We start from the raw sequence: 13,142 nt of genomic DNA on the forward strand, positions 1-13,142 counted from the left end.
CAAAGATGTGATAAAGCTAAAAGACTTTGAAATCCTCCCATGTAAGCATGAATCGTCTGGATATATAAGTAATATTTGACTAATGATGAGGATGATACCTGAGAGATTAAAGTGAAAACCAGTGAAGAGCTGCTGTAAATAAAATAGTGTAAACTTCAAATTATGTATCATTAAACTACTTCTGTTCTTTAAAAAGGATACTTATTAAAATACTACAGAACCAGGTCCCTTTTTTGTACTTTGAATCATATTTTCTTTAGAATCTGAATTATTCTGTTTTACCTTTTGTTTTACAAGGTGATTTTACAGCAGAAATCTAAGTTAACTCACGTAAGAAAACTTGAAATGTCATTTTTGCCATATAGGAGATCTGCTGTAAGTGTGAACAATGAAAGCTGCTACCAGACTAAATGACTGAAGTAAATGAACTCTAGTAAAGTAGGGGGCTCAGTGTGTGAATGTGGCTTTACACTCTGAGAAAGGGAAGGCCCAGTATCTGTGTGTGTGCAATCTGTGCAGTATGTCCAGGCCAGGGCAGATTGGTTTAGTCCAGTCCAAGTTGCAGCCGCATGGGTCTTGACCTTTGACAAACTCACCAAGACGTGTCCCAAAAGTCTGTGTAGGTTTGCTGTCACATGTTGTCGCCTATCTTTTCAAAACAGCCATGAGCCCCAACAAATCTAATTCCTGCTTCTTCAGAGACTGCAACATTTCAATAATGACTTCTGTGTTTTGTCTGCATCTGCACAACCAGAGGGGGGAGAGAGAGAAAGACAGAGAGAGAGAGAGACAGAGGATGGCTGTTGCCTGCTGTGGCTTTTGTGTGGGTGCTGCCGCTTTGGAGGCGGCGAACAGTGGAGCGTCTGATGAAACCGTCTCAGGTCGGAACAAACGGCGCTGAATGGGAATGTTTGATTTGGTCTGGGCTGTCTCTGGACAGACGGCACAGCATTGCAGAGAGGGAAATTCAATAAGAGACAGAGTGAAAAGATAGAGAGAGTGAGGGGCAGGGGGAGAAAGAGAAACAGAACGCACCTTTATATCATCCCTGGATGATTTGAAAGCCTGAGGAACAAAGGAATCGCTTTCGATGGCCTCAATGTCCTTTATCCTTCGCACTTGCTCCTCCAGAGAAGTTCCCTCTGAAACACATGTTACACAGAAGGGAAGCTATGAACAAAAGCATGCACATGTACGTACACACACCACACACACACACACACACACACACACACACGAACGCAGACACACAGAGGGTCAGCCATCCCTTGTCATGTTCTGAAAGGCACCAGATTCCATTTGGACTGGGCTTAGTTGATTGTATGTTCTCTCTCTGTATAATGTTCTTTGACACTTGTAATATGAAATATCTGATATTCCCCTATTTTAATCTTGGCCTCCACGAAAAGAACTCTTGCTTAGCCAAGGGCATAGAGTTAGTACAAAAGGTAAGTGGAAAAAATACTAACAAGATAATAGCCAGACAGTGAATTACACTCAGATAATGCATTCTAAAATAATCAAAATATGAACACAAACTCACTGCAATGGAATTTCATTATGGCGACTAAATGTGATTAGGTTTCATACAGTTTTCATGTATCAGAAAGTATTTTGCTCCGGCTCGGCCAATCAAACAAAAAGACAGAAAGGGTTTCTAGTAAATTACTCTTGGATATAAACACATCAGGATTCTGCATATCAGATAATAAATCATTTCAAGAATTCAAGAGCAGTCTTTGTAGCGTAGGAGGGCAAAAATAGGTGTGCCAGGAAAGTTAGCAACAAGGAAAAAAAAAAAAATGACAGAGTCTGAATGCTCCCATTATTCTCTGGCTGTCAATCTTTCCACTGATCAGTCAATATTCATCCCTCTCTCCCCCATCCATCCGTCCTCTCCTGCACTCTCCCATCTCTCTATCTGTCAATCCAGCAGACATCCATGTTCCTCTGCTCCACTGATGTAGGCTGTGTCATGAAAACAAGTACACAAATGGGAACACACACACTCACTCACACATACACAAAGAACAACGGCATACGAGCACTCCCACATGGACACGTGTGTTTGCAAACTTACATACTTATAGCACTCGCACTCATGGCTCACTTAAATCTGTACATGCAGTATACTGTGGCGCACACACACACACACACACACTGCAAGCAACTGCAGCTAATAGCAGGAATTAATTCAATCCATTAGCAGCTACAGAAAAGGGTGTCACAACAGATCTTCATGGCCTTGGTATTTAATGAATAAATGAATATTTGTTCCGGCTTTCACAGCAAAGCATCACATGCTATCTCATGCACACACACACACACCAAAGGCACACACACCCTATTACAGTTCATAATAGCACTCAAACAAACTCGGTTTTGATTTAAATGCACTGAAGAATTGGACAACTGAGTGACAAGTGGAATTAAGCCTTCCTATATGACAGACTATCAGCTTGTCATCCTGTGCGGGAAGATGTGAGTGGAGACTCACTGCAAAGCGGCTCCAAAAATAGTCATTACCTTGACTGGGCTGCTAGATGAAGTCTGAACACTGGCCTAATATCCTCCTGGAGACTGTGGCCTGTCCTTCATACCACTATCACCAACGCTCGCTGTACAGCTGTGTGAGCGCGCAAGTGTATGGATGAAAACTAACGCCTGCGACTGGCCAACAATTAATTCTGCACAATTTATTCACTTTTTCAATTATCCACCCTCTGTTGTCCTTTGAGCATGAATGGCCTACATAAAGCACTACCACACAAAAACACAACACAAACCGCCACACTGACATGTACACACATACACACACACACACACACAGCCCATATCTTCTAGCATCTCCTTGGCAGGCCCGTCTGTTGTTGGGCTGTCTGTGTGTGCTGCAGGAATCCATTAAGACCTCAGACTTTTTGACAAACACATTATTGGTAGATAAAATGACTTCCATATGCTGTTTGTCAGATGTCAGCGGGAAAAGATATGTATTTCATGAGAAAATCAAAAATAATGGACTTTGAGTGCGGGCCTAGCGAGCTTAGAGGCAGACAAAAATCAATACTCTAGCTGGGCGAGCGCACTCTGCAGCTTGGAGAGGTCAAAGTTGATATTTAATATTGACACATTATCTGGCAAATTAATTTAACAGGTCGACTCGATTGTCACCGCATTAGGAACGCTTCTCTGTCAGTGATGAGAGGAGGATAAAGTGAAAGCTGAGACAGAAGAGAAACAGACAGAGAGGGAGAGACAGAGAGCAAAAGAAACAAAAGCAGACACAATTAAATGTACAGTACGCACTGCTTTAAATTAGGTTTTTTTTTTTATCTCTCTGTGGTATTTGTGTCTGGATGCTGAAATGCATTAAACCTACTACCACAATCCAGGAAACGAGATCAAACTCAATCAGTAAACTTTTTAGTTTTTTTTATGGATTGTGACTGAGCAATGTATGTTAACATGTGTTTGTGTCCTGGCATGTTTACACCTATCTGTGTGTGGGTGTGTATGAAAGAGGGAGTCAGAAAACTCACTTGCTGTGTCATTACTGAAATTAGTTGGACAGACAGCAGTGCTGATGAGTGACTCAGAATCAATAGGCTATTGTTCTCTCTAAATAGCTGTTTGTCCACTTCATTGATTAAGACCAGGAGACGAGGAGAGAAAATCAAACCAGCCAATGGAAACAGATTTCAGCTCATCTCCTTCAGCCTTGAAGATGAGAGTGTTGTGTCACAGTTACATGTCCCTGTCAGAAGAGGGAGCTGTTCAACAACACATGTCCATGTGCGAGCAGAGGCCTCAGGCTATGGCAGTGTTGTCTTTGTAAACTTGACTTTGGTCTACAGTTTGTCAATCAAGAGCAGCCGAGCTGAATATATTGCTGCTACTGATTAATTCCAGTAATTGAGTGCACTAGCGTGCCAGCTAAATTACCGGAGCACTTGTTGTGTGGAGAAAAATAACTAAAAGGAAAACTAACTGCTTGCTTTATTGAAGTCTCGCAAATTTTGGCAAATCTTTGACAGTGTTTTGGAATTATATGGCAAACAGCAAGCTTAAAGGCATTTAATAAATGTATTAAAAATGAATAGCAAAGAAAGGGCAAACTGTGCTGCTGTATTATTGGCGGATAGTGTGAGTACAAGAAACATATTTAGGACTTGTGTCAGAAAAAAGGTGACTCATTTTAATTTGGCCGGTTAATCAGCATATAACTTTTTCAATTTGTCAAAGAAAAAGATTAAAATTCACAAAGATTTGTCCTAAATGTAATTTTTTTTCTGTGTTCTCTGAGCAGCAGCACTGACACTCTGTTTGCCTACTGCAAACCCAACAATGACACAAACTCCAGTTCTTCGAACACATGAGGATAAACATTTATCAGAGTTCTGTAACCCATGCCCAGCTTTCACGTGGGCATGCTTATGCTTGCACATAGCAACATCTCCTGGTTTCCCAGGTTTCAATAATGTGCCCTCCCCCCTCCTCCTCTGCCCCCACCCTACCTCTCTTCCTGCACCGCGGTAAAGATGTGTAATTCAATGCTCAATTTAGGCCCGTCTCTGTGGAGATTTTTTTGCCTGCTAATTGATAGAAATTAAGCCATTAATCAAGCCACTAGCCATCATTCAACCCAGGGAAGATGAATACAAACTTTCATAATAACCACCTTCCCCATTTTAGCCCTCATTAGCATTAATTTTTAATGTAATTATGCTATTCTTTTACACTGAGCTCATAAATTACTGCTCTTTTGTTGCTGGCTGGCCTTGTAAAATCCAAAGTAATGCTTTGTAGTCTGATCTTTAAGGCAATTACTGGCTTCTTCACTCTTTTATCTCCCTGCATTTCCAATAACCTGCTCTCTAATGATTTATCTCCGCTGTACCCCCCCACCCCCTCCAATCCCCTTCCCCGCTCTTTCTCTCTCTACACCAGCGGCCAACTGCCCCGCTGCCAGCCTCCGCCTCCAATCCCCCATCCGCCCACATTCTCCCCATCTCTTTACAGCAGCCCCAGATACATCAGGGATGCACACAAACACATACACGGATGCTTGCCTCCACCAACTTAACTATATTAACACACGTGTATGAGTGTATTCAATGTGTGTGTGAGTGTAGTAACTTTCTGTGCTATCTCCTTTAGTCATTTTCCAGTTCGCCCTTCATTAGTGAATATCCAGCTTCAACAATGGCGACAACACCTGGGGAATGCCAAGGTAAGAGACTGGCGCTCCATCTCACTCTCTCTCTTGGCTGGTCTCCTGTGGGTCTTACCTGTAGGCTAGCTGCTCTTGTTTATGTAACCCCTGAGCTGGGTAAACACACACGCACACACACACATGCATGTACACAGACACACACTCGCAGAGCTTGGCATCAAACAGCTGAGTTAAGCTTAGCAGGACTGTGTGCTAGGGGCGATAGAGGGGCTCCGGTCTGGCCCTGTTCTCAGCAGCAGCATCCTGGCTGCATCAAAGTCTTAACTGTATGATTCTCCAGGCCCAAACAACCGGCTGCTCCAACGCATGCCTGGGAATTGGACTGAACAACAACAGAAAAAAAAATGAAACAATAGGTTACTTATTAAAATCCAACTGATGAGATTTCATTATCAGCACCAAATGACTGTCTGCAAGACATTTTGCTTTGCGGATGAGATTTCCATTACATTAAAACAAATAAATTAAGAAACCTAATGTGTCTGCTTGGTATCGGCAAATGTTGCTGCTAATGAGATATTTTGTTGATACGACAGGGAAGTTTAACCCTGTCCTACTCGGGCCCAGAACCATCAAGTCGGCTCAATGGTTGCTCTACTTCTACACTGAGAGCCAAATAGCTAACTTACGTTATTAAAAAGGTGTCTGCAGTGGGCCTTGGTTAGGTAATACTTTTAGACTGTATTGATTGGGGGCTGCTGACAGGTTCTGATGTTAGCCCTGGAAATGCATCAAGTGGCTAATGAGCAGCTATTAGGCCCATCGATTTGCTGATTTCAATTGATAGCTAGCAGGCCAAAGCGCCACGTCAATATTTGCATAACTAATACCATGCAGCTTTAGGCACTGAAAAATGAGACGTCAGTGAGTAAGGGAGACAGAAGAGAAAGAACGAGAAAGAGAGAGATACAGAGAGAGAGAGGAAGAGACGAGATGAGGATAATGAGAGCAGACAAAAACAGATGAGCAACACAGGAGTATGAGTAAGGAGGCAAGCAGAGAAACACCTGGACTATCAAAACTATCCACATGCCAAGAAAAGCTAAACCACCGTGTTTCCTCTCCCCTGTGTGTGAATCTGTATGTTGTCCGTGAGGAAGCAAATCGCCAATAGCGGGGTTGCAACAATGACAAGATGTGACGCTGATGTTTGCCTGATGCCTGTAGCGGCCGGGTCAACAGGTCACACAATATGAAGGAGAATTCTGACAGGCTGAGCCAGATGTCCCGAGTGTGTCCCAGAGGAGTGTGTGTATATATGTATGTATGTGTTTGTAAGTGTATGTGCGAGGAGGGAGATGTCCAGTGACAGAGCAGGTGGCTAAGCCAGTCTAATGTGCGTTCCCATGAGACACCACACACACACACACACACACACGCACACACAATACGCACAGCCACTCATATATTACCCCCATCCCCCCCTTCAGAAAGGCCACATGTCTCGATAACCCAAGTCTTCCAACAATGTACCCTCCAACACACACACAGGCCAAGTGATCCCCTGCGGTGCTCACCTTGTTATCTTAGTGTCAACTGGTCTCTGTGGAGTTTGCGTCCTGTCGACTCCTGTCGCTGACATCACAGGCCTGTCACACATCACTAATGCTCAGTCAGGTCTATAAGTTCAATGGGACTAATGGCAAATACCATATATGATCACATTTATGTAGCCTTGAGCATTATTTGACCTTAGCAGATATGGCATGTGATAGGTTTATGTGGTATCTTATGTGATATCTATTTTGGCATCAGGAAATGAAGAGCAGCTGGTGGCTGAGTGTCACACACACACGCTCCTCTAGTGTCTCCTAGTGATAGTGATCTCCCACTCTCCAGTCAATAAAGGTCTGAATGATGAATTAAAGACCCAAACAACCTGCTAATGACAGGATGACATGGCAGCCACGCGCCATGCTTGGCTATCTCCTTCCACATCTCCACTCATCCCTGCCTGCTCACCCCTTCTCTCTCCTCTGTCATTCAACCCCATTCTGCTCACCTCTCCTCTCAACTTCCTCTCCTCAACTGACCCTGCTTGAGCTACTCTGCCAGTATACTCTCCACATCTGTACTAAAAAAATCCTTCTATGACGATTAAATGCACGTGTTTAGCCTCTTTCTGTCTCTGCCCATAATGAAATCATGGGGAAGAACGACAGATTGGCCCCAGTCTGTCCTTCTATCCATCCATCATACACAATATCTGAAGCCACAGACTGTATTCATAAGAAATGATGATGCATGTAATTGTTTGATTCTGCCATCAAACTGCACTGACAGGACTTCTATGTTATTTGTTTGCTCATGTGCGTGTCACGCAAACCTCAGACATAACTTATGAGACTTTGATGAGACACATTTTCGGGAAAATTATGCAACGCATGCTACATTCCCACTTTCAAATGCACTGTTTGCATTACAAGCCCAAAAAAGTTAACATACTGTATTTACTTGTAATTGGCTCAGATGGAGAGTTTACCATTCATCAGGGGACGACATGTTTATTGTTGCCTTGTTGACACTGGACCTATCACTATCATGGGTATAAATAATGTATTCATTTCCAGGGACAAGGGTCTACCTTTCAGGGAAACTAGTGCAAACAAAGTAAAGTAAAGCATCTACTGTATATTCACTGCATATAAATCAGCTATTTATCTGAAATTCTAGCTAAGACCTGACTGCCCCTGCTGACCTGACTGTACGGTGCTAACTGCAAACATAGCGGGCTAACTAAAACCAGGTGGATGTGTGTTTCTCTCGCCCTGTGTGTATGTGTGTGTGGGAGAGAAAGAGAGCAGTATGAGTGTTAGCCGATGTCCTGTGCCTGGGCAGCATCACAGAATCTCATTAAATAGTGAAGCTTTCACAGGCTGAGTGGTGAGATCTTCAAGATCACAGCCACTTTCTCTGTCGACGCCAGGCTCGAAAGGGGACTTGTGGCATTTCTGAAATTCTGTATTAAATCTAGTTTCCTTTTATTTCATTAAATTATGTCAGAGTTTAGCTGCTTTGGTAAGTCTTGCTATTTCACTCACACATAGGATATTGTCAGCATGCTGCAAGAACAACAAATCCCTAGAATGTCACTTTAGGAAGTGGGAATAAACGTTTACATTTTGACATTTATAAGTAGATACTCATTGGTAAGGGCTGGTTCAATAAACACTTTCGACACATAAAATAGTCAAGTACAGATTAAGATAATGGAAAAATGTAAAACACCACATAGATGAAGGACCATGTACCTTAAACTAATTTCTCATACTAGCCTCACTGTCCCATAACCTGCAGTACAGGTATAGCTTATCTGTCTGTGAGACTCAAGGAGCTCTTTATTAAGCACAGTGCTGTTTTAGTGTGATTAGAATATAGAGTCCTGCCCTGCCCTTTACCAGAAATAACAAGCATTTGACTGAATTAACTTCAAGTTAAACTAGGGCTGTGCGCATGTGCGTGTGTGCCTGTGAGTGTGCGCGCAGGAAAAAGTGCAGTCGTCTTCATTTTGTCGATCCCAGGCTGGTCAGCAGCTCTTTTATGAACAACTCTATAATTAGAGAAAACACCAAGCAACTAATTACTTAATTGGAGCAAGGTCTTTAAAATGAAAATGATGTAATCTGAATCCAGGAAATGGGCTCGATTTTCACATGCACTAACACATGAACGTCGACACACAAACAGGCGCACGCACCTCATGACCTACAGTCTTTCTTGACATGTAGCCATCAAGAAACCAACTCTTTCCCCTTAGTTGGGTTGTAATTGATTCTCTCTTTGACTCTGCTGGCTCCTGACAGGGTGTGTGTGTGTGTGTGGGTGGGTGTTGGCGATGGAGGGAAAGGGGACAGAGAGGGAGGGAGACTCCTGTTCGTGTGGTCTACAACAAACTATATTAGTAAAGGTCATGGCCGTGTGTGTGTGTGTGTGTGAGTGTATCTGAGCAGTAATTAATTAGGCAAATGCCCCCCAACCTCCTCCTTTTCTGACCTCAGTTGTAGACTAATAAGCTTGGCACTGTGTGATATATTACCCTCCTTTTTCTGTTGCATTCTGCCTTATTGGAGGAAATCATGCAAAAATAACAAAACGAGGGTAACATCATCATTTGCATGTAAATCCAAAACTCTTCAATGTAAATTATTTTCCTTCATGGTCTAAATTACAGGAAAGAAATGCATGAATAGTTGCGTGACTATAATGTCCAGTCAGTCCTGATATGTTTGATTTCTGTCAGCTGTACTGGTGTGTGTGTAACTGCCTGTTACTGCACCCTAATTATGTGTGCACAGGTATAAAACAGTGTATTGCTCTAATGCAGAGACCCATCCCCTTCACATTTTCTGACTGTTTCCCTATCCCATACATATTACGTCCAACTCCCTACACTCTCTCTCCAGTCTGGGATCATCTGACCAGTCTTGATGTCACAGGCAGAGCTTGTCACTGAACAAGCTGCAGAGGAGTGCAATATTTGCAAACATGGTTTTCTTGTATCCCCATTTAAAAGCAAATAAACACAGATTTGAATTGAGAAACCCAAGTGGCTATGATCTATTCGGAGCCTAACGAGTTGAGTGTCTCTACAATGACAGTCTTGAATGAATGGATCATATATGAGTTGAGTGCATGTAGAGTACAGTGTGTCATGTGTTAATTTAAAATTATTGTTAGGCATTATGTATTAATAATAGCTCTTGTAAATTTCGGCCAAAGTATTGGTAGTTCTATGCTGTGTGATGACCTTCTTTTCACATTTTTTTGCACAGTGGTGCAAAAATTTAAAGTGCAATACCTTCAGGACACAGTATACTACCACCAAAGCCCCCCAACACACACACACACACACACACACACACACACACACACACACACACACACACACACACACACACACACACACACACACGGACTCATTTCAGGCATTCCAATGACACAACTGTCACACACACATTTTAAAAAAAGAGACCCACAAGCACATATACTCCCCCTCCCCTAACACACACTCTAAGTGACCTCTGATGTCTAATGACAAACCTTGCAGGGGCCACCACATGGCCACAGCCACCCAGGATGCCAGCACTTTGACCTGCAAAAGTCTGCGAGTGTGTCTATTCACAGCAGTCTGACCACCCTGTTAGACTACACCAAGTACATTACTGCTGTGTGTGTGTGTGATCATATCCAGACATGTGCATGTGTGCATGTGCATGTGTGTGTGTGTGTGTGTGTGTGTGTGTGTGTGTGTGTGTGCTAAAGCCACTTTCACATACTGGGAATATTTCAGTTACAGTGACGAACTACAACCCTACCATCAAACTCCAGGTAACAGGGTCACGTTGCTATGGCTGCAATGGTCATTCCTGATTATTTTGCTGGATTTAGTGCTCAATTAAATTGATCAAAATTACATTTTAACTATCAATTGTAAAAAACAATTTGCATAAAGCAGATAAAAAACACACACAGGCAAATACAAACCAAGGTTTTTATTCTAGTTTCTAAACATGAATTTAGTCAAGAAAGATCAAATTTTCAACAAATCTCCCTGATACTATCCTAAACCTAAATGGAATAGACAGGGAATCTGGAAAATATATCAGCCTGGTGACTCAACACGAGGTTGCTGAATGTACATTGGTCTACTGGCAGTAGGTTAATTGATAAGGGTGACCCAAAAAACGATTACCAATCACAGCAGGTTAAAGGGCGCTGTCAATCATCTGTCCACTTGACCTGAATGAACACAGGTTGGAAGCTTGCATGGTCAATTTTTGTGTAATCTAGCCTATGGAAGAGATAGCTTGGCTGCTATCGAGTCAACATGTCATTCCACAGATATCCTTATAGAAATGATTAAGCCATAGGCTCCATAGCTGTAGAAGTGACAGCCACACGGGGTGGCATCAGCATCCCATTACCCCGGGACAACAAGGGGTCATGCGGGGTTAGTAGAATTCAGCATTCGCCTCTACTCGTTCATGGGACCAGCAGCGCTTAGGACAGGAGGTCACCTAATCACCTTGCCGAGCCATCTCCGAGGGAAAAGGGGAAGCGAGAGGTAGGGGGAAAAAAATCAACTTTAAATTTGCAGTGATGAAAAATCAATAAAGCAGTAATTGCTTGGCTTATCACCGTGCAATGAAACAAATTGGGAGGAGAAGGAAGGCAAGGAGAGGGCTGGCGTCCATGCTGCACGCCAGGGTTTTTTTGGCTTCAGCATGTCGAGCTGAGCAAAGCATGGGGGGGGGGGAGAGGAGTTTGGGCTTCAGTGGGCCAAGGCAAGGAAAAAAGGTCTCCTCGTGATAATTAAATCTTCTCACACTGATTTTCTGCCAAATTTATTTCCCCAGGGACCATAACTCTGATTCAGTGCTTACAAGCCTTGCATAACTAATCATTTCAACGTGGGGGGAACCACAAACCTGAATGAATAGGGAGGAGAGAGGAGAAAATAAAAAGGGAGATGGCTAGACGAAATCTGTGGCACTATTCATGTCTAAATCAATCATTATTTAGGCAGGACAAAAATCAGAAATAAGTGTGGTATGTTCTTCTGTAAGATTCTTTATGAAACAGACCTTTAAAGTGAAGGTGTAATTGATTGCCTTCGTGCTCTTTTACACTTTCTCTGCAGTGCTATACGGGCAGAAAACATCCTTTAATTCCTGGAACAAATAGAGCCCACGAAGCCAATGAAGTGTCGGTTCAATATTCCTCTGACTGTTCCTGGCATGATTGTGTTGAACATAATAACACAACAAATAAGGCAATTTATCTGAAGTAACGACAGGAGATGAGGCTAACTCCACTAATCGATACAGAATCAATACAAACCAGATTTTCTTACATCAAAATCACTGAGACAGATCTTCCTTCAGTGCAGAGTGCACAAGAGCAATACAGTGCCTCCCTCGAGTCCTATGGTAGATCATATAGCCAGTGGAAAGAACACAGTTTTAAAAAAAGTATAATGGTCTACCCTGAGCGAGGATGCTGGGAACTATAATTATAGCTTGGTATAATTCAGACACTCTCCTTATTGAATCTTCATGTTTTAGTTAATGTGATGAGATCACGGACACCAGATCACTCGTGTTTACCAGCGGATGAATTTCCCCGCTTGTCCTTCAAGTGGCAGCCTGAGCAGCGCCGATGCTGCTCGGCGAGGTAGCGTGGCACGCCACACCATGGCCCCGGTAATTAAAACATTTAAAGCAGAGCCAGCCCCCCTGTGCTCCCGGGGTGTGATATGGGGGTCACGCGCCTGTAGATTCTAATTTGCGCACCATTTGTATTCATGACAGGCACGTGCTAAATATTTAACAGCAGCCCGGCAGGAGTTTTGTATTGTTAGGCTTTCCAGGTCAAATAATTTGATTTCAAGGCAGATTACATTAAGCGTCAATGTCCAAGCCACCACTCTCACTTGCCTCTCATTTCCTGTCTTTTATTACAGCCGAGATAGGCCAGAACTGAAGGGATATGGCTTTGGATTATACAAGAGCTTGTTATCCATGGATTAGTTATTATTTTCAATTAGAAAAGGGATCACATCATTTATTACTGGACGCACACACCCACAAAGGTATTGCATGCGGAGCGGAAATTTTTAGCTGACTGACAAATTGTGTAGCAGAGCATGTAATCACACATAACAAGAGCAATATTATTTCAAACAAATGAAGGTGCGGGCACATGCGCCATTAATGATATTTCTCTTACACTGATTGTTCTTGACTGGAGATATCCTACAGCTGTTGAGGATGTGTGTCTTTTCTCTATATGTTGAACAAGTTAGGGCAAGAAACCAAATCCAGACATTTTCTGTTTCAGTCGAGGCCCTGTGGTGATTGACAACAGAGCTAGTTAAACGGTGATGAGGCGTTAATGGATGCTAGGTCGA

The 13,142-nt window shown here is 42.8% G+C and overlaps 1 protein-coding gene across 4 annotated transcripts in view; it reads right to left on the bottom strand.

Moving 5' to 3' along the window:
• Nucleotides 1-13,142, bottom strand: part of rsrc1 (arginine/serine-rich coiled-coil 1) — a 111,173-nt gene that overhangs the window by 4,072 nt on the left and 93,959 nt on the right. For 3 of the 4 annotated variants that reach the window (XM_018693976.2, XM_018693975.2, XM_018693977.2), the window contains exons 8-9: nucleotides 5,499-5,555; nucleotides 1,036-1,142 (exon numbers count right to left, since the gene is read on the bottom strand). In XM_018693976.2, the coding sequence (XP_018549492.1) occupies nucleotides 1,036-1,142; nucleotides 5,499-5,555 (164 nt within the window). The remainder of the gene's footprint in view (nucleotides 1-1,035; nucleotides 1,143-5,498; nucleotides 5,556-13,142) is intronic. The other variant, XM_018693979.2, reaches the window with a different exon arrangement.

This window comes from Lates calcarifer, linkage group LG21, assembly GCF_001640805.2.
Source record: "Lates calcarifer isolate ASB-BC8 linkage group LG21, TLL_Latcal_v3, whole genome shotgun sequence".
Lineage (NCBI taxonomy): Eukaryota > Metazoa > Chordata > Actinopteri > Centropomidae > Lates > Lates calcarifer.